Source organism: Haliotis cracherodii, unplaced genomic scaffold, assembly GCF_022045235.1.
Source record: "Haliotis cracherodii isolate W230 unplaced genomic scaffold, xgHalCrac1.p SCAF_16, whole genome shotgun sequence".
Classification (NCBI taxonomy): domain Eukaryota; kingdom Metazoa; phylum Mollusca; class Gastropoda; order Lepetellida; family Haliotidae; genus Haliotis; species Haliotis cracherodii.
In genome coordinates, this window is record NW_027266271.1 from 24,699,230 (window position 1) to 24,722,244 (window position 23,015).

Consider the following 23,015-nt stretch of genomic DNA (forward strand, 5'->3'; position numbering starts at 1 on the left):
GCTTAAAACAACATTCACTCTTCCACTGATGTCAAGAATTTTAGCAGTAAAATAACTATTTTTTTCCTGGCCATGTCAACAATTCCCTCCTCCCTACCCGCTAGTCCACAGATCGATGCTCACCAGGTCAATGGTTTACCGTTATAAAATGGTTACCGTTACACCTGTAAACCTCGGCTATGTTGAAGAATGTAGTGGTGAAACAGCTATAACCCAAGCTCACTAATATGATGGCCTAAATTGATAGTGTGAAGGTTAGTGCAGCGACACTTGCTTAATTAGTTCAAGTACATGTACAATACGATAACATGAAGTACGTATGTTGTGTATGACCTGGTCAAGCTTAAGACGAAGGTGATGATGGTGCTGTTCGGGATAATGGCGGCTATGCAGGAGTAAACAGCTTTGGTCATATGCAACTAGTCAGCAGCATACTTTGAATTAACGGTTACGAAAACTAACCAGACCTTTTAGAAAAATATCTAGGCCAGCTAGATTTTCACTCGGGTCGGACTAACGGATCATTATGGATCATTCGCGCAATTGTACGCACCTTTTACGTGCACTTCCCTCAGTTCATTTTCACTTGACTGTCGAAGAGGGGGACAGCTTGGGTTTGAGGCAGTTTGTTTATGTTTAACGCCGCAATCAGCAATATTTCAGCCATATGACGGCAATCTGTAAATAATCGTGTCTGGACCAGACCATTCAGTGCTTGACTTTATGATCATCGATCTACACAATTGGGATACATAAAATGCATCAACCATGTCAGCGAGCCTGACGACCCGTTCCCGGATTTGGTGCTGTGTAACCAAGGCTCAGAATTAGGGTTTAATCTGAGATTCGAACTCAGACCAGTGTTAGGCCAGTACATGCTCACATATTTGTCACCGTCATGGCGTCGTCAATTTGCGTTTTGAGTCGATTCAGTGTTATTGCAGCGTGTTGTTGAGTTGCCTGGAGTACGGGACCTGTAACACTGATTGGAAACTAACTGTATTTCATATACATCAGTTATCGTCAACGTTCTTGTCACTAAAATCCTTTGTTAACCTTTAATTGACACAATTATGCAGGCCCTCCTTGGGTGTCTGGTGAACAGAGGTATGTATCCATGCATATTCCTATCTTTTTTCACGCGGAGTGGCTCGATGTAAATTTTATTTGGGGAACATAGCGACACTGAGATATTTCCAAATACTCGTCTGTCATATTTCAAAACGACCGTTTTGAAATCATATGCCAAACTGAAGAGGTATTTTGGCAAATACAATCCGACAAACGAAATAAAAATTCTTAAGACATTTTGCCAGGAACATATGTTGACTCGAACTGTAAAACGCAAAGTTGTTGCTTTCTAGTTCAACAAATGGAGTGAGAGAGTTGTCTCCCTTAAAGCACCGACCATGTCGTGATGTCATAAAAAGATACAAAACACATAAAAAGTTGTAAAATTGACCCAAGAATACCTGTTAGGCTACATAAAGTTGGATTTTTAAACGGTCATGTGTTATATAAATATACAAATGTGCCTTTAATATGGGCACACATTTACGACAACCACAATTCAAACTAAGTTTATTCACGTGACTCAAATATAGTCTGCTATTCATGTCTGCATTGTCAATACGGCTTCAGGGCTGTTTATCGTTGCTCAAGGTCCAGGCTTCTTACCAGATAATGTCATTCACCGGGGATGGTAAGTTGCAATCTGACTCGTGCTATTTAACCGTTCGGTTTAAGAGCTTGTGTTCCTGTAGTGCTGCAGGACAGTAGTGTTTCCGTCACCACTGGTCACTCAGAAACTTTCAGTGTAACTTTGATATCGATTTAATAGTAAATAGTTCAAAATACGACAGTGAGTTGTTGAAACACGGACTTTCTCCTCCTTCCCCTGTTTATAGATCGCTTAAGGGACTTACATGTAATAGTGATGGACCAGTTATAACCTGCATAACAATGACGTCATCCCCTTGTCCTGTCCTGGTCATAAGACTCAGTAGAAGTCCGAGAATTTAGTGAAGATGTAGGCTAGAAAAGACGGAATATTTCTTGGCGGTGTATCCGCAGTTTTAACGGTCAACTATAAGTTGTCTGTCCCAGATTCGTCATTGACGTGTATTGTTAAGGTGGCAGCGAACGGTGTCACTTTTGTCAGTCACAAGTAGGAATCATCACTGGCTCAGGGGTCAGGTGTATCGAGGACAGTCAATTTGTTTTTAACAACATCATGTGATGAATTGTGCTTGTGCTATTGAGTAAGCTATTAACATTCTTATCTACAAGTTCAGTGTTACAGTAACATTTATCTGGGTTGTTATCTAAGCCAGTGAGATACATTAGTCAGTTGAGGTTGTGAACCTCAGTGTTATGCTCTTGAATCGAACAACATTTCTTTCAGCGATATTGTAACTCTGAACAGAATTTCTAGATTCTGGCTTCAGACAAGTGGCTTAAGACGTATAGTAATAATACTGATATATGTTAGCTTTCCAAACCTGTTGGATAGTTAATTGAATTTGTTTTGTCAAAGATGTATGTGAACTGAACAAAACTTCTTTCAGTGTTATTTTAGTAACTCTGACTTTTCATGGATCTGTTTATATCTGGTAAAGAGTCCCCAAACACACCAAGCATTTTGGATTTCCGAAAGAGTGTCAGGATGATAGCATCATGGAGAAATCACTCCAACTTGTTGTTTCTACTTCCCTTAAGCAATGTATTGTTGGTATGTTATTTCTGTAATGTTTTACTTGTTTAAGTTTTGTTCAGATCTCTCTTTTGATTGCCTGATTGACAATGCTATTAAATCCCTCTAATGACGAAAGAAGAATTTTTTAAATGGTCATATGATGGATATGTGTAATACACTAAATTGTACAGTTGTATCTCATGCTATTTCCTACTGTTGTATCTACAGGCTAACATATCAGACAGATAGACAGCATTGATACACATCCATACAAGCGTACCAGGTCAGCATTCAGGATGGCTGAGGACTTGCGAAAACCCCTTCTCCGCTCGGCCAGCATCAACGATGGAGACAGTGTTGAGAGCCTCCCTAACTACTCATCCATCAATGCAGTTGACGCTGTACATGACGATGCGGTGACTTTCTCCAATACTCGTATTGCAACACCAAAATTTAATGATAACATCCTTGGCTCCAGTAAAGATATCCAATCAAATGAAGAAGTGACAATTGATAGTGAACTGAAAATCAAACTGTACAAGAGAAGATGGTATATACTGGCTATATATTCGCTATTTGCGGGATCTCAAGGTCTTGTATGGAACACATGGGGTCCAATCTCACAGTCATGTGAGGAAGCATTTGGATGGAAAAATGCAGATATCTCCTTGTTAACCAACTGGGGACCAATATCTTATATTGTGGCTGCAGTATTTTTCTCATGGATGATTGATGTCAAAGGTATGATTACGTTATATTTTTTTATTACCATGTTCAACATGCTTCTGCAACTAGGTTTGTCGGTTTGTCGATCGCCTTCTTGCCTTATATGTTTCAGATCTTTATTCTATGTCAATTACCTGCGTAACTTCGGCCTATCCACCCACATTATGTATGAGATGCTGTGCTCATCCCAACTCACTCACTCACTCCAGGGCAATCAGTTCAAGATGGCCATGCTGTGATATATACATCTCTATGGTGTAGTGGATAGAGCATCTGCTCAGAGAGCGGAAGGTCGATGGGTCGATCCCAAGGCCGCATCATATCAAAGGACATTGAAAGAAGTAGTTACCCTGCCTGGGGCTTGGCATTAAAGGGAAACAATGCTCCAACTCCTACCTGTCAAGCGGCACTGTTTTAATTAGACCCAATAATCACCGGATGCCAGTTAGCGTTAGCTGCCTGGCAAATTGGACCTCAAGGGGCAACCTGGAGGATATACCTTTGAATCCTTGCATTGGATTAGATGATGCTTACTATAACCTTTCACCTTGCAAAATCCCTCTTTGTGTGTAAAAGTGTATGTACAATTATGTAGTTTGGTATACAGCAAATGCGTGTACGTAATAGTTTTGCAACAATGAAGTTCAGTTCATATACTCAAGACAGCAACAACCCTTATTTGTCAGGCGAATTGCATAAAATACAACAACAATAATACTACTTTTTTGTCATCCATGTTTGATGGCAGTTTGGCTGCAGCTCTTTATTGTGTATCCTTTGTTATATATATATATTATTCGATACTCCGATAGATAAGGCTTCGCACAATGCAGCAAGAATAGCGCCAAATAGAAGTCAAACCAGTCGAGATTATAGTCCATAATAAGCAAATTTTGATTCCGCAAGAAAACACAGATTCATATTTCAATACTTTGAAAGTTGGAGCACTGTTTCCCTTTAAGGGCATAAACCAAGGATTGGTCATTATTAGGCGAGTGGAGTATCCATGTCTAACTGGGGGTACTGTCTCCGTGGACTAGTGAGTGAGTATGGTTTAACACCGCTTTTAGCAATATTCCAGCAATATCACGGCGGGGGACACCAGAAATGGGCTTCACACATTGTACCCATGTCAAGACTCGAACCCGGGTCTTCGGCGTGACGAGCGAATGCTTTAACCACTCGGCTACCCGACTGCCCCCTCCGTGGACTTGCACTGTCAGGCTGGGATTAGTCCAGACCAGTACAAGTAGCCACACCTGACATGGGCACATTTGTATGTAAGGGTGATGTCAAACCCCATTTCGCCTCCCCTATTGGTGGTGTGTTTTGTGTTGCAGGCTTGCGGTGGGCGTGCCTGTCCAGCATGTTCCTTGTGGCAGCTGGTTGTGGACTCCGCATCATCACTTCAACGCCTCCACTGGTCACATGGTAGGAGCCAGCCTTCTGTTTTACGTTGACCTTCACAACTATAGGATCCCATTGATTAATTTTATGGGTCCCTCCTGGAAATACATGGGTCCTGTAGCGTAATTAAAATGTGTACTGTATGATGCAAGATTACATTTCTGCGTCATGTAAAACCCTGCTTGTAGTTGTCAGACATTGACATTCAGTTTCAGTATCTTCTTCCTCATCCATGCTATGTATACATTCACTGTTTAGTATTTGTTCATACAAGGGAATTCCCAGGCCTTTCCCTCTCTTCATGGAAGGGACCGCCTCCGTGGTCTAGTGGTAGAGCTTCCACAGGGAGAGCCGAAGGTCCGGGGTTCGGTCCCTGGCCGCGTCATACCAAAAGACGTTAAAAGACGGTACTTTTTCGTAACCCTGTTTGACGCTCAGCATTAAGGGCCTAAAACAAGGACTGGTTGGCTCAGCGTCCGTATACTATGTCTGAGTGGGGTATTCATGTTAAACTGCGGGGTGGTATCTCAGTGGGCTAGCACTATAAATCGGCGTCAGTCCGGACTAGTACAAGCAGCCACACAAACACACACACGTACATGCACGTCACTATGTAAGTGCAATAATCTTGGACGCGACGTTAAACCCCATTTCACCTCACCTCAGCTTATTCATGGACGGGAATTCCCAGGCACTTCCTTTTGTTCATAGAAGGGAATTCCCAGGGCTTTTCCCAGGTATGTGGAAGTATTTTATCAGTATATACGTCATTTCTAGAATACAATCTCTTGAAAATCATGCAAGTTTTATAGGCATAAAATTGTGTCGTCCATGCGCTTATGAACATCTGTTTCATAGTCATGTGACTGATCTCTTGTTCAATGGAAAAGATGTTTACTGTGTACATGTATGTTGTTAGACGCCACCCTCAGCAATATTCCAGCTATTTGACGGTGGTCTATTAATAATTAAGTTTCGACCAGACAATCCAGCGATTGACACATGACCATCGTTCTACGCAATTGGGACACAATGACATGCATCAACCAAGTCAGCAAGCCTGACCACCCGATCCAGCTAGTCACCTCTTAAGGCAAGCCTGGGTTGCAGAAGACCTATTCTAACCCAGATCTTCATAGGTCTGTTTACTGCATAAACTTCACATTAAAAATTATTCTTCCTCACCCGTTATGTGTGTACCGGGTACATTCACTTCTAAAGAACCGTTATAAGACAGCTGCCATACTAAATGAATATTAGCAGGATGTAAGGATTCTATAAGTTGAAGACTCATGTACAAGTTTTTTCAGCTCAATAATCAGTTTGCTAATTTGACTAATGACTTGTCACACTTCAAATTTATGCATGAAAGCCCAGAGGTCCTGTCATAAAAGATACATTTTGTTACCTAGTGTTATAAGATAACAATATTGGTGTTGGTCCATTGATTGAAATAAAACATCAGCAATCCTGCCTTAATTTCCAACACTGGTTTTGAACATATCTTTCACACATTTATAGATTTTCACAGAGTATAAATGGTTAAAGTGTCCGTTGTATATTACAGGTTAGTCCATGCTGGTCAGTTTTTAAACGGCCTGGGCGGGGTGGTGGCCATGGGAGGGCCTCCTGCTCTCTCTGCCCACTGGTTCGCACCCAATGAGCGTACAACTGCCACTGCTGTGGGTTCTGTGCTAAATGGCTTTGGCGTAGCAGTGTCGTTTATCATAGGTCTGTGTCGAACAGGACTACAACACATAGGGGTGGAACGATAGCAGACTTCCAGGGCCATAGGCAACTTGTACATCTTGTAGCTCTAGCTCAGGCAGTGTAACCATGGCATCAGGGATGGGGTAGTTTCTTACATACATAAATAATCTAATTGAATACTTTACTCTGATATGATACCCCTCTGCTTCAAGATCCCACACCCCTTCCATAGGAGGTCGCGTCAAGTAACCTTCCTAATCAGCCAATCAGCATTGAGGGTTCTAAATTTTCAGTACCGTTGAGCTAACATTCAGGGCAGCATCTGATTTCCATATCACTGTTCCGAATGCAAAATAGGAACCGTGCCGTTATGTTGTTCCATGTGTTGTGGATATTGTGTAACTCTGTTGTTGAGTCCCAGTGCTGTAATACTGGTGTTCTGTATGGGGTTTCTTTTGTTAGAATTGAAGTTGAATGGTATTGGAAAGCTGACATTCGCAGTCTGCAACTTTTGCCACTAGTGAGATGCCCGAGTCTTATAAAATTCTGTTTGATGTATTGAGCTCTGCTAAACAACACTAAACTGAAAATGAAGCTAAGAACCATGTTTTGGGTAGTAGATTCAAATGTATGTGGCACAAAACGTCATCACCTCAAGAACCCACACGGTTCTCCATGTATACATGGCAGTCAATATACGCTCAGGGTTCCCCTCAGACAAACTTCTATGGGTTGTTGCCAGGTCTTATTGCAGTGAGGTATCACATGGGATTAGTAGATCTGATTTGAATGACATCAAATACATAGTTTGAAGGTTAATTGGTCAGGGTTGCCTAACTGATCCGAGGTAGAGCTACTCTCCCTCCCTGACCCGACAGCTAGCTCCCATCACAATGGCCCGGGGTCTGTGTTGCATTGCAATATGTCTTGTCTTCATGATACAAATTTCATATGCCATTTTAAAAAGATAATCATAATGATTCTGAAAAATCATTTTACTAAGGTTAAATTACTAGATTTTCAGCCCCACAAAAATATTATCATTTAGCATATTTTGTGCTTCAGCATATTAAAGCATATTTCCTAATTCATATTTTATCTTTACACATGCAAAATACATCAATGTATCGTGATACACCTATTATTTCTGGGTCATTGTTGATATAATTATGGTTTGGTCATGCAGATGATTTAATTATGTTTGGAGATAATATAAATTCCATACTTAGATAATGGTATTGTGGAAGTTCAAAAATAATATATTGCAATACACACACGATATCCTTTCTCCCCTACAAATAAGGTTGACAAGCTTCTGTCTGTTGCTGATCACTTTGCGTATGCATATGCAGCTTCACATGTGAGCAATTTACAGCAATACAAATAAAAATAGTGTAGTAATTGTTCGGACCTGTTTGAATTAGGAAGCGATTTTAAAATTTCTTGTCAGAAAAAGATCCCTGTGCTTGATATTCATGATGGAATTAATTATTTGTTTATTAATTCAGGAAAATGTGTTTGTTTTCAGGTTGTTATGCCTTTTTAACAATTACAAATATGTGTATTTGGAAGTTCTTATTATCTGAATTTCAGGGATACTTCAAAGTTGTAGTTTAACAATGCATTTATCATGTTTATGTTAAATTAGGCTTCACAAGCTCTTCCTATATTGCCTCAAATTACTGGTTACCAGTGAATTAGAAGTTACCTTGACCATGTATCCATGAAGATCCGGGTTAGAATAGGTCTTCAGCAACCCATGCTTGCCGTAAAAGGCGACTATGCTTGTTGTAAGAGATGGCTAAAGGGATCAGGTGGTCAGGCTCACTGACTTGGTTGATGTATGTCATCGTATCCCAGTTGCATAGATCAATGCTCATGATGTCAATTACTGGATTGTCTGGTCCAGACTTGATTGTTTACAGACTGCCATCATATTGCTGGAATATTGATGAGTGCGGCATTAAACTACAAACAAACAAACCTTGACCATGTCATTACTATATTACATGTATGGGCATATCTCATTTGAGAATATTAACTGACACCTGCAGACTTTGGACTGAATATCTGCCTCTGAACAGGACTAGGTATGTCCCCATCAAGGTTTTCTTGTCATTACCTTATTGACAAAAGTTAAGATTGAAGGGGCACTTGCTACATACAAATACAACTACCTCAAGCTAGCTCAATGACCCTAGGACCCCAGGAACCCTTAATGTGTGTATGTGGTGAGAGAATGATTTGGCAAATTAAAATCTGCACAGGTGGGTATTTTTGGCTAGTTAGGCTCGGACAAACGAATTATTAATCTGGTATATGTCCCTATTGCATTGTTTAACCTATGGTGCAAATTAGAAATTGGCACTCGCCCTGTGGTCTGTGCCAAACTGCCCAATAGTTAAGGCATCATAAGGACCAGTAGAAATTTGTCATTTTTAGGGGTTTTGCTATATGTTATCATTATTAGGACTAGTGGACTAAAAATGTTAGTTTATATACTGATTTTTCTGTTCCATGGTTAGGACAAAGTGATGATCATTATAGTATTAGCAGTAATTGTAGTCATTACACAAATGCCATCTTCTGCAAGTGGGCAGCAGGGTGGCTTGTAGTTGAAGCATTTGATCGTCATGTCAAAGGCCTGGTTTGATTCCCAAATGGGAAAGGTGTCAAGCCAATTTCTGGCGTCCCCTGCTGTGATATGGCTGGAATATTGTTAAAAGCAGCATAAAACCATATTTCCTCACTCACTCCACTCCCGGCTTGACCAACTTCGCCATGTTCACCAGTGGTTGATATCCTACCCTTTTACCCTTTACTGTCCTATGAAACTTACATGAAACAATGATTATATTTCAGGTTAAATCATGTAGGTCTCTTCCTCAATGGGTTGGCAGGGCCTGCTGCTATGAGTGGTCCTCCAGTTGTGTCAGCACTGTGGTTTGCCCCACATGAGCGAACCACAAGCACAGCTCTTTGCTATGCCTTAACTGTGGGCTTGCAATCTCTCAGTTTCATTATTGGTATGGCCAATGGAAGGGACTGCACTATGGAATTCTCGGGACTTATCTAGGTGCTTTATGGCATATGGCAAATCTTATAAATAAATGAAAATTTGAATTACGATATTTCCAGCTAAGATGTAACTCAGTAAAAAGATCACTTAAGTATTGTTTTACTTTATTGCATTGGATTTATGCTGATATACCTTAAATAGGGATTTGAAAATAATCTCAATATTTTTCCAAAAGTTTGTTTTCCCAAATTGTCTGACATAGGCCATGGTTGAAGGTCCTAGATAAATCCCTGCACCTATTACTTTCCAGTCACATTCATTTCATTTTGCATGTGATCTCTCCTGAAGCTGCTATGGCTAGTTTTGTTGTCTCTTGTATTATTGAACCTCCATATTGCTCTTTCTACCTGGTAATTGCTGGAGCATCTTTCTTAGCACAATTAATCTCATTCTCACATACTATTGTTAGCTCATATGGAGCTACAAATACAAATTGTTTTCTTCTTGTAATATATTACTACTACTCAACTGAGATCAAACAGCTAAGACATCAAACCATGTATTAAAGTAATATTGGAAATGCTGAACAGAAAGATCATAAAGGCATATGTATATGCATTTGTCATATAATGGGTAGGTTTCTCGGCAGGATAAAGCCAATGGATAAAAACGATATCCGTTGGGTTCATATGCGGATAGAGATGCAAATATCAAAGGTCAAGTAGGGACTACTTTCACTGTTTACAAACAAACAATAGGCTCGCTAAATACAATGTTTATTCCTAATGCAGGATATTTACCATCCCCAAACACACTCGCATGATAACCTCTATTTATCATCCAAAACAGGCTTCCACAGGAGATATCGCTTGGGTGAGATCAACCGATACTACATTGCTGTTGCAGACCATTGTGATGTCATTGGTTACTATGACATCACAATTAAATGACATCACTGATGGCTCTGCTACTGAAGCTGTTAACAGTACTTTGTACACTTAAGACACTGCTTATTACTGTCTACAAATTGAAAAAGTTGGAAGAATGATGTTGGATGATAAATAGAATTTCACCCTTGTGTCTTTTGATATCAAATATATCAACTCGTGTAGATATATTTGATATCAAAAGACACTTGGGTGAGGTTCTGCATTTGGCATACCAGGGAATTCTAGTTCGTTAAGAGATAGATATTGTAGGTTTTTCAGGAGGAACATATTCAATGCCTAACTACCTGCCCAAATGTTTTTTGGATGACCTTGAAATTAGCATGATTAGGTTTCTTCAAAGCAAGTATTCAGAAGTTTGATCCCTTAATTTCTTTCCTAGTTTAATGTAACTGAAATGTTTGTGTTATAAATTTGTGGAGACAATCAAAATATATACATAATGCAATCACCCAACAAGCGCTTGTACTGGACTGATGTGTGGACATTTGTTTTGAGTACTGGTAGTGTTTCTGAATATTTTGGATTGAAATAAACCCAGTATTTTGTCATTTTGAAAGTACTGCAGGTTGGTACATGCAAGTGTTTAGTCTGCCTAAAGCCATGCCATGATGGTAACCAGACTGTTCAGGTGTTTCTAGGTCAGAGCTGTACCAGAAGCAGACAGAATCGGATGCTTTACAATGGGTATTCCAGACGTAGGTTTCAGTGATACCGTATCTCCATGGTTCCTGGGGTAATGGAAGAAGTGATATTCACACTGTTTCAGGCTAAACCATCTGGGACAGTTTCTGAATGGGCTTGCAGGACCTATAGCTATGGCTGGACCTCCAGTGTTGTCAGCTGTTTGGTTTGGACCTCATGAGAGAGCAACAAGCACTGCCCTTGCATTCTCCATTACAAATATCCTGATGGCCTCTGGGTTCTTTTTGGGTATGTGAGACTGTATATAGCAGAGTCCGTATACCAATATGTAGTCTCTGATTCAGCTGGTCACAGAAGTTGGTTCCCGTATATAATTGGGAGTATCTTGTTTACATTGTGTGACTGACTCGTTAGGTATCCTTTCTTTGTACAGGCCAATAGGAGACTTCAGTAATAACCAAGAAACTACAAAGATATGAGTACTGTCCAAGAGAGGCAATGTTTTACCATTTTACTCAGTGAGGATTAGGTGGTGGGTAGGTCTGTATGACCTTCACAACGGTTGACAAGAGTTAGATGTCAAAAGTAATGTAACTTTGTTATGTAATAGCTTCCAAGTACTTCAAAATTTCAGAAGAACTATTTATTTAATCCATAATTTCTACAGTCAAACAGCATGTTCAAATGACCGGAAAAGCATTAAAACCACCTGTTCCCGATCCCAAATCCTCAGCTTCAGTACCTTCAGTATTCTTTTCACAATGTATTAGAGGCAGTCAATATCTAGAGGCATCAAGTATACATCCAACCACGTTCCATGTTGTTTCATGACAAATTGTTGTGTACATATGTCACTGGAGAGATGTGGTCTAGTTTACCCCTCTTTATATGCATGCTGTGACACATATATGTCAATGTGCTTTTATCGTGTGCTTTCCATGTTGAGTGTAAAGACTGTTTGTCATTTCTGTGGTAATAGATATTTTGTGTATACAGTTCAAGTAAAATGTTTGTGAGTTAATTGTTGGATGCCTCAGTCTGCAATATTACAGCTATATTGTGATAGCCTGTAAATAATTGTATTTGGGTCATGCAGTACAGTGATTGATAATATGAGGACCATGTCGGTCCATCAGGGTATGATGACACACTATCCACCAAGTCTGACTCCTCAATCGAGTCACTTACAACCCGCACTAGGGTGTTAGGAACCTATTCTCTAGTCACTTCTTACAGCCAGCAGTACAGTACTGGAGACCTTTTCTCTATTCACTTCTTTTAACAAGCAGTACAGTAATGGGGACCTATTCTTTCCCAGATAAGCTCATCAAATGTATAATATGATAAGTAAGATGATTTTCGATTAAGTTGAATAAGTAGACAGGATTAGTAATGATATTTGGATACTATTACATCAATAACAATTGAGAATTCTAATAACTATTTATAATACTCCAGATTAACACCTCACACATGTTTATTAATACAACTGCAATGCCTTTATCTGTCTCTTTTTTGCACTCTTTTACTGCATGCTGACATCCTACCTACCATTGCATATCACTTTCTAACACTGTGGGTGTACCTTCACCTGATAACAGACTAAGTACAAACTTAACACAGATTGCCTCCACACACACACACACACACACACACACACACACACACACACACACACACACACACACACACACACACACACACACACTGACACACACACTGACACACACACTGACACACACACTGACACACACACACCAGACAGACAGACAGACACACACACACACACACGTTTTAGATTTTATATACTGAAATATTGTAAATCATCCTGATTGTCGACATTACAATTTATAATGCTGAAAGTACAGAATAACTTAATAACTGAGTCTCATGATTTGATTTTATATCCATAATTTTTCCAATGTATTGTTGAAATTACTTTTGATTTATGTAGTATTAATGCTATGTATTTGTATGTATTGTGTACATGTTACTGTGTTTATGTGTTTAGGACCTCTCCTTGTGCCGGATGAGGCCAAACCTAACTGCACCAGTGGAAACCAGTCCGTGACATTTGGGTGAATACACGCTTATGATGTCACACAAAGTGACTTTATCATATTGATAAAGTGTTAAAACATAATTATATCCTCTTCAACTAAAGAAACACAAAATGAATGAAGTCATTAATATATATGTAGGAATCATGAATATAATGAAATGTGGTCTAAACATGTCACCATTGCTGCAGTTGCCTTAACTTGAATAGAAGTGGCTTTTATGCTGTGCAAGGTGGAGCTAGCATGGCTGTATTTTGAATTCAGTGTGGGTGCATCTGTAGAACCAGACATGACAATGACTCCTTCAATCAGCATCAGGAAGTTATGTGATGAAGGGAAACACAGGAATAATGGGGGTTTTCAAATAAGAAAACTTGATTTTGTTTTCAGGGTAGACCTGTCAAACTACAACTTTAATGAATTTGAGCTGTTTGACAACAACAGCTGCAGCAATGCATCTAAAGGTATGTTTACATACATCAAACCCATGTAGCCGACTGTTAACCAGAGAAAGCCATTAGTGTTTATTTTGTTAAATCACCGATTTTGTTTGTCAAAAAAACAGTCGAAGGAGGAAATGAACACAAAAGCTGGCATGTTGCCACCCATGTGACTGGATATGGCACAGATGCTTAGGTCAGATGAATTCACCATCTTTAGCACCATCATCTGGTGGAAGATTAGTTATTTGTGTTTCTTTCTCGGAAGTCAAAGGGAGATAATTTTGGCCAAGGAACATAACATGTACCGTTATATGCAACACATTCAACTGAATGATAAGGCCAATCTAATTAAAATCAGACCTTAGTCCTCACTACTGCCAAACAAAGGTCAGAAGACATCCCATTAGGGGTCACGTCAGAACGACCATTCATCTGACCAATCAGAGCGTCGCTTACCAGATCATGAAAGTGACAGTCGGAATGTGATTTCTAATCATACAACCTTGAAACCTTTAACATGGGGTATTCTGAATGATAATTACAGGTTTAGCGACTGAATCCATACAATCTAGACCATATATTAGCCATTCCAGAATTTTTTTTGTTTAGGTTTCAAATTTGTAATCGAGACTTCGTCAAGATATGTTTCGAAGCGTAGTCGCCAATTTGAAATTAGTGTGGTAAAGCACGAGAAAGCCGCCTTCTGATTGGCCATTCCACTGGTCGGTCAAAGTTTGCGCAAGGTCGGTCTGACCTTGTGGATCCGTTATCCAAAAAGATAAGCAAATAATGTCCGAACACATATCATTTTATGATATCACTTAAAATGTCAGTCAGTATTTCCAGGGCATGCAGTGTTCTTCATTTGGAATATGAAATAGAAACACAAAAGGATGTCAAAGAAAATACTAAAGGGTTCCTTCAGAAGTCAACCAAAATAATTTTTTGTTAGAATTTAATCATGTTAGTACAGTGTATATTTTGTTTTACAGCTGCAAGGGTCACTAAGGAGAGAAAGGACATTATGTTTCTACTGTATATAGGTAAGACAGCTTTAGTTAGCACCAGAATATTTTTTTCTAATATAAGCTCTGTATGGGCTGACAGGAACCAATTAAGTTTCCAAGTGTTCCTTATGTTCCTTGTATTGGCCACCGACACAGTACTCCATGGGTCTACAGGGGTATACATGTTATACGACCACCTTATTTGTGGGGTCTACAATAAACCTTATTTGTGGAGTCTACAGGGGTATCCATGTTATACGACCACCTTATTTGTGGGGTCTACAATAAACCTTATTTTTGGAGTCTACAGTGGTATCCATGTTATATGACCACCTTATTTGTTGGGTCTACAATAAACCTCTACAGGGGTATCCAAGTAATAAGATCCATCTTTTTTATTGAGTCTACAGTAGTATTCCATGTGATGAGATCTGTGTTATTTATTGAGTCTACAGTGGTATTCCGTGTTAAAAGAACAAACTAATTTGTGGGTTAGAGGACCACAATCGATGGCTTATGTTGCAATGTTGAACAATATCACTAATTTTGTACTGATGTCTTCAGGGGTTATTTTCAGGTGTTTTGATTATTAAATAAGCAGTCTATAAAGTTATTATTATTGGGTTTTTATCTAATAGAATAGATAGAGATGACTTCAATATGTTTTGGGGTTATTTGAGTTACAAACGTAGAGATGTGGTAAACCTGCAATGGTAGCAGATTTACACATTTGTAATCCCATAAATGCAAACCAGAAATGTGTGGGTGCGCGTGTGCGTGCCTCTGTGTGTGTGTGCACGGGTGTGCCTCTATGGGTGTGTGTGCGTGCGTGTGTGCCTCTCTGTGTGTGGATGTGGCTCTGTCTGTGTATGTGTGTGTGTGCATGTGGTGTCTTGTGTCAATGTGTTAAATGGTATGTAATGGCTATACCTGTCACCCCCAGAGTTTGGTTGGTCCATGGCGGTGCTGCTAGCCATGTTGCTGTACTTCCCCAAGAAACCAGCCATTCCTCCATGTGTCTCGGCCTCAATGAAGAGGGAAAGTTTCCGCAAAGGACTGATAGAATTGATGAAGTATGTCATTATATAATAAACAGAAGTGTTTGTTTGTTATTTAATGCCACACCCAGCAATATTTCAGCTATATGAAGGTGGTCTGTAAATAATTGAGTCTGGACCAGAAAATCCAGTGATTGACATCATGAGCATCAATCCATGCAATTGGGATACAATGACATGCATCAACCAAGTCAGCGAGCCTGACCACCCGATTCTGTTTGTTGCTTCTTACGACAAGCATTGGTTGCTGAAGACCTATTCTCTACCCGGATCTTCACAGGTCTAGTGAGTGAGTGAGTTTTGGTTTAACTCTGCTTTGAGCAGTATTTGGGTTTTGTCATGATGTGTCAGATCAGCCCAAGGAAACTGTGTTTGTAATTGTGGTTGAATTGTTTATATGATGCCATGTTGATATGAAATGTTCATGATGGCTGAGACAATTTCTCAACAACTTCTGCATGAAAACTATAGACATACAATAAGTGTTCCTAGTAATCATGGTACTTAAAACCCATGTCAAGTCCATGATATAATTCCAGCTATATCATAGGCATGTGACATGTAATATACTTCTCTTGAATTACAGGAGAGGAGATTTCTGGATTGTGTGTTTTGTGTATGGCCTGGCTCTGGGAGTGTGTAACGTTTGGACAGGCGTGATTGACGTCGACCTGAAGCCCCATGGAATACACCAGAAAGAGGCTGGATGGATCGGCTTCTATGGCACAGTTTCTGGATGTTTAGGATCATTACTTATGGCAAGGTAAGGCTGACTTTCCTGTAGGAACACTTCTGATGGCAAGGTAAGGCTGACCTTCCTGTAGGAACACTTCTGATGGCATGGTAAGGCTGATCTTCCTCTGGGAACACCATCGATGGAAAGGTGAGGCTGACTTTACTCTAGGAACACTTTTGATGGCAAGGTAAGGATGATCTTCCTGTAGGAAGACTTCTGATGGCATGGTAAGGCTGATCTTCCTCTAGGAACGCTTCTGATGGCATTTTAAGGCTGATCTTCCTCTAGGAATACTTCTGATGGCAAGGTAGGGCTGACCTTCCTCTAGGAACACTTCTGATGGCAAGGTAGGGCTGACCTTCCTCTAGGAACACTTCTGATGGCAAGGTAAGGCTGACCTTCCTCTAGGAACACTACTGATGGCAAGGTAAGGCTGGCCTTCCTCTAGGAACACTACTGATGGCAAGATAAAGCTGACTTACCTGTAGGAACACTTATGATGGCAAGGTAAGGGTGACCTTCCTCTAGGAACACTTCTGATGGCAAGGTAAGTCTGATCTTCCTCTAGGAACACTACTGATGGCAAGATAAAGCTGACTTACATGTAGGAACACTACTGGTGGCAAGATAAAGCTGGCTTACCTGTAGGAACACTTCTGATGGCAAGGTAAGGCTGACCTACCTGTAGGAACACTTCTGATGGCAAGTTAATGCTGACTTACCTGTAGGAACAGTTCTGATGGCAAGGTAAGGCTGACCTTCCTCTAGGAACGCCTCTGATGGCATGGTAAGGCTGACCTACCTCTAGAAACACTTCTGATGGCAAGGTAAGGCTGACCTTCCTCTCGGAACACTTCTGATGCCAAGGTAAGGCTGACCTACCTGTAGGAACACTTCTAATGCCAAGGTAAGGCTGACCTACCTCTAGGAACACTTCTGATGGCAAGGTAATGCTGACTTACCTGTAGGAACACTTATGATGGCAAGGTAAGGGTGACCTTCCTCTAGGAACACTTCTGATGGCAAGGTAAGGCTGATCTTCCTCTAGGAACACTTCTGATGGAAAGGTAGGGCTGACCTTCCTCTAGGAACACTTCTGATGGCAAGGTAGGGCTGACCTTCCTCTAGGAACACTTCTGATGGCAAGGTAAGGCTGACCTTCCTCTAGGAACACTTCTGATGGCAAGGTAAGGCTGGCCTTCCTCTAGGAACACTACTGATGGCAAGATAAAGCTGACTTACATGTAGGAACACTACTGATGGCAAGATAAAGCTGGCTTACCTGTAGGAACACTTCTGATGGCAAGGTAAGGCTGACCTACCTGTAGGAACACTTCTGATGGCAAGTTAATGCTGACTTACCTGTAGGAACAGTTCTGATGGCAAGGTAAGGCTGACCTTCCTCTAGGTACGCCTCTGATGGCATGGTAAGGCTGACCTACCTGTAGGAACACTTCTGATGGCAAGGTAAGGGTGACCTTCCTCTAGGAACACTTCTGATGGCAAGGTAAGGGTGACCTTCCTCTAGGAACACTTCTGATGGCAAGGTAAGGCTGACCTTCCTCTCGGAACACTTCTGATGCCAAGGTAAGGCTGACCTACCTGTAGGAACACTTCTGATGCCAAGGTAAGGCTGACCTACCTCTAGGAACACTTCTGATGGCAAGGTAATGCTGACTTACCTGTATGAACACTTCTGATGGCAAGGTAAGGGTGACCTTCCTCTAGGAACACTTCTGATGGCAAGGTAAGGGTGACCTTCCTCTAGGAACACTTCTGATGGCAAGGTAAGGCTGACCTTCCTCTAGGAACACTTCTGATGGCAAGGTAAGGCTGACTTTCCTCTAGGAACACTACTGATGGCAAGGTAAGGCTGACCTTCCTCTTGGAACCTTTCTGATGGCAAGGTAAGTCTGACCTTCCTCTAGGAACACTTCTGATGGCGAAGTAAGGCTGACCTTCCTCTAGGAACACTTCTGATGGCAAGGTAAGGCTGACTTTCCTCTAGGAACACTACTGATGGCAAGGTAAGGCTGACCTTCCTTTTGGAACACTTCTGATGGCAAGGTAAGGCTGACCTTCCTCTTGGAACACTTCTGATGGCGAGGCAAGGCTGACCCTCCTCTAGGAACACTACTGATGACAAGGTAAGGGTGTCCTTCCTGTAGGAAGACTTCTGATGGCACGGTAAGGATGTTCAATATGAATGACATGCATAAATAGTGTATTAGATTTGTTCAGTTTTGCTTCGAAACTAACTACAAGATATATATTTTTGCTACAATGAGTGAATATTGGACAATTAGGAACTACTTATTATATTGTGAATGCCACAAAGGCATCCACTAATCTCCAATGAATCCTTCATTTTTCGCACTTAATTTCAGATTTGCGGACATATTTTCCAAACACATGAAGTGGATCATCCTAATTTTGTACATGCTAGGAGGAGGATTCTTCGTGTGGTTTGCACTGATATGTCAAGGAATAGCACCATCCTCTACAGGTTAGTGGTACTGAGTATGCCTGAATGTATGACGTGCATGTGCTTCTGTATGTTTAAGAGCGACTGCCTTCTCCTTGTTTCTTGATCTTTCCTTCTGGAATGGCTAAGCAGCTATGCTCTGATTTGCAGCGATGCTGTATGTGGCTGTGATAGGAGGGGTGACCGCCCTCAACTCAGCAGTGCCCCTCTTGTTTGAGATGTCATGTGAGCTGACATACCCTATAGGGGAAGGGACAACTAACGGGATCCTCACACTTATGAACAACATCGGAGGCCTGGTGTTTCTCTTTGTCCTGATGGCGCCCAGTATAGGTATGTAGGTCTTCTGGTGACAATCGTGACATAATAATATAAGATAACACTAAGGCCTTCTTCAAAGATTTACCTACCATCCATCATTTCATGGTAGAAGTTGTAGAACATGATGAGATGACATTTTTGTTGAGCATTTCTCAGTATGTTCGCACTGTTTCTACTTATAACACCAGTCCATGTCCCTAGCTATGAATATGTGCTCATTGTCTGGTCTGATATTTCAACCAGCTTTATTCAAACACTTCTAGATGGTATACTTCCAAACTATGTATTTATAGATTGTTTTCCATAAGGCGACATTTTTTTTTATCTTGGTTTAAAGTCCAAGGGTTAAAAAAAAATATTAATGAAAATTAGCCGCTTCTTTATTACGGCCGATCTTTTCGTCAAAAACAGATTTCATTTCCTCGTCGAGTGTAAAGCAAAGGGAAGTCACTCTGATATTTCTCGGGGGGGATCCTTCTCTAACACCATCAAAGCTTGCCAATGCAAAGCGCAGTGGTGACCAGTTTAACTCTTTCAACACTGTTGGCTGGTACACCGGCCAAGAAGCCACGAGTCACCAGACACCGCAGGTTAGACCGGCCAAGTCAGGTCAAAATAGTTTATAATTTTATTAACCTACTTGTCATATCATTCATTTATCAAATCTATCACATTTCACAATGTCTGACATTTGTATTCCATTTGATTTTATCATTTTTTATCAATAGATTAAAAAATTATTCACTATTTCCCGTAATGTTATTGAAAATAAAATTCTCGGGCACACTTCGACAAGAGGTCCTGATTGAACATGTCAATCAGCAAAGTAAAGACGTTTCAAGCAAATCTTTGAATATATTATACAAAGTAATAAAATCAACAAAAATATATGTAATATAAATAATATAAGTTGCCAAACTGACATCTAAGTTATTATTCTTCTTCGTGTGATCGCGTGTAATGTAAGTCAAATGACATCTCGGCTTTCGTCGCCTCGATTTCTCGGCCCGGACACAATGTCTTTAATGCCAAGATATATGCATAAAAAATCTTTGTCACAGCTCGTAACCTAGCACTTTGCATCCATGAAGTTCCAGATTTTTTATATAGATCGTGATTTCATGCTTAAAACGTTCAGAATAACATGATTTAACCCAAACCTTTCAATCACGAACCTTGTAGCTGATTATGTCGATGAAACAATATAAGTTTTTTTTAATGTATACTGCCATGACAGCCTTTGACGTATGTGTTATTCATATGAAGCTTCGAAAACGGAGGTATTTCCTCATGTTAGTGAGCGGACAGCCACTATCATCAGGAAATGGGTGATGACAGATATTATTTATAATTCTTTTAAAAACAATGTTCCTACTACATAAACAAATGAAAATAAAAAAGAAATAGTGGACTATTTGCCGAAAATGTTAAATTTTCGCTTCATAGGTCCTTAATATGGATGTTATGAATGTTTTAGCTTACATTATTTTTTTATCTAAAATGAACTTTATTAAGTCCTTAATGAATTATTCAAATAATGTAACACACATAACTTTCATATTTATAAACAATAGGATTAATTATACCTTTCAAATAGTGTATAGCCAAACATGTAGTAGCAAAGATGTTTTACAAGTCAGGTAATTTCCTTGATAAATGTTGGCTTCATCTATCACACAAGAGTCCCTGGGGACTTGGTGTCACAGCAGTAATACTCTGGTTGGCTGGTGTTGAAAGAGTTAAACGTCACCCATGCTGCCAAAATAGGCATTAGTTATAATGCCATTTGTGCACAAGCTGAGTGCCAGGGATATGATAAAATGTTCTTGAAAAATTGAGTTGTTTTAATTTTGTTACTCCAGAATATTTTTTTTATACCTACCTAACTTTTTAAGACAAAACTGGAAAGAAGTAATCGCAGAGGCTTTTTTTTTTTTTAAATTGGCCTACTTCACTTTTGAAATGAGATTGAAAACCGTAAACCAAGAAATAAAAAAAAAATGTTGCCTGACATGTTACACAAGGTGTTTGAGAATGTGATGATATTAATTAAGGCCAACTGATATGTGTCATTAGCATCAAACACTGATCTGCCTGGGCCAGGCCTAAAGGGCAGATCCAGCATTTTTAAAAGGGAGGGGGTACAAAATATCAAAATCCTCTGTGTGTCTGTTGTTGTTGTTGTTGGTGGTGGTGGTGGTAGGGGTGGGAGTTGTCTACAACATACTACATTTGGTTTTCAAAAGGGGTTAGGAGGGCAACCTCTCTCTGACTTCTGGGGTAATCAGTGCTCGCTCACCTTATCACCATATTGTTCCATCTGGCTCAACCAGGGTAATCTGCGAGGATTCGAGAGCAGAGTAGATACCCCATACTTGTTATAGTGCGAACTGTCATGCCAAAGACCCAGGTTCAATTTCGTCACATGAACACATTATGTGAAACCCATAATTCCTTTAAATACCTTACCTGTATTACATCATAGCCATAAGTTCCTATTTTCACTGTCATCACACTCTAAAACCTTTTGATTTTCAACAGACATCCTCTTCACTGTCAACTATGTAATTAGTTTTGAGGCAAACCCGATCCTTAAGCTTGAAGGTCGTTGGTCTAATCCCCAGCCACAAGATATTAATAGATGGTACTTTTCAAGCCCTAGGGTAACAAGAGAATAAAAAGAATGTACCACTTTATGGATAACATCTTCTGGTTTATTGCATACAGCAACGTTTCAATGTAGATTCTCACACCGTGATCAAGCTGGAGTGACAACAACCAAGTGATGAGAGGAATACATGCATGACATGTTGTGATAAGCAGCAGATTAACATAGACAACGATAAACGACAACAAGCACATATTTGGATGTACAGTACGAATGACAAATAGCACACAGGTAAAGAAGCACACGGGTAGTGAAGCCAGATATTCAGTGAGGATAAGGATTTAAAGGATATACAGTTGTGACAAGCTCATTTGGTCCTAATCAAAATAGACTTGCTTAATTAGATCTTTATAGGCAGACTTATTTTGCCAACTTCTAGAATGCCAATCAAACAGTTACAAAGAGAAAGACTGGTTCTCTCTTGTGTCACAGGTACAATGTGGATGAACTGGACCATCATTGGTGTCATCGGCGTCTGTATTCCGGTTCTGTTCTTGCTCAAAGACACCTACAACAGGCTGGAGCTTGATGAGGCCAACACTGAAGCCTCGTAGCATGGAGGGAAGGTAGTCAGGGGATCTTATCAACAACTGTTGATGGCATTTGTATCCAGTTAGCCAGTTAATATGTGTAACAAAATGCTTCCCTGTGAGTCCTGTCCGAACTGCTTCACATGTGAGGGAGTGTTTCTGTAAAGCTCTTCTGTCACGTGGATCATCCGGATCCAGAACCAGATCAGTGAAGGCAGGCTTGACTATGGATGTCAACTTCTTTGTTGTTTTGATACAGATGCTCGTACCGTTGTCAAGCAAGTACTTGATTGATAAAAGTACTAGCAATCATTGATACTACACAGAGCTCCAGATAAGTTTTTGAGCAATTGAATTTTTACTGTTGGGTTTCTATTTTAATTGGGTTATTACATTTTTCATTGGGTAACCAATATTTTTTCTCTCATCTATTCGTCACTCTTTTGTGTTTTTCACAAAATTAGTGAACATTTTGATATAATGTTTTAGATGTATGTAACTGTTCTAAATATACAGGCATGTATTAGCTCGTAATTGTGTAATTGTGCGAAATTAGCT

At 40.1% G+C, this 23,015-nt stretch overlaps 1 protein-coding gene across 3 annotated transcripts; it reads left to right on the forward strand.

Annotated features, from left to right (window-relative positions):
* Window positions 1-1,602: 1,602 nt before the first annotated feature.
* On the forward strand, window positions 1,603-23,015 carry LOC139463985 (solute carrier family 49 member 4-like). 3 transcript variants are annotated; one of them, XM_071245460.1, is made up of 12 exons: window positions 1,603-1,702; window positions 2,924-3,436; window positions 4,762-4,852; window positions 9,401-9,564; window positions 13,161-13,227; window positions 13,600-13,673; window positions 14,645-14,695; window positions 15,603-15,732; window positions 16,304-16,480; window positions 18,841-18,959; window positions 19,089-19,271; window positions 22,360-23,015. In XM_071245460.1, the coding sequence occupies exons 2-12, from the start codon at window positions 2,992-2,994 to the stop codon at window positions 22,479-22,481; spliced, it is 1,623 nt and encodes a 540-aa protein (XP_071101561.1). In that variant the 5' UTR covers window positions 1,603-1,702; window positions 2,924-2,991; the 3' UTR covers window positions 22,482-23,015. The 3 variants fall into 3 exon arrangements, with proteins under 3 accessions (XP_071101561.1, XP_071101562.1, XP_071101563.1); XM_071245461.1 differs by lacking the exon at window positions 9,401-9,564 and adding an exon at window positions 11,274-11,437; XM_071245462.1 differs by lacking the exon at window positions 1,603-1,702 and adding an exon at window positions 2,196-2,261.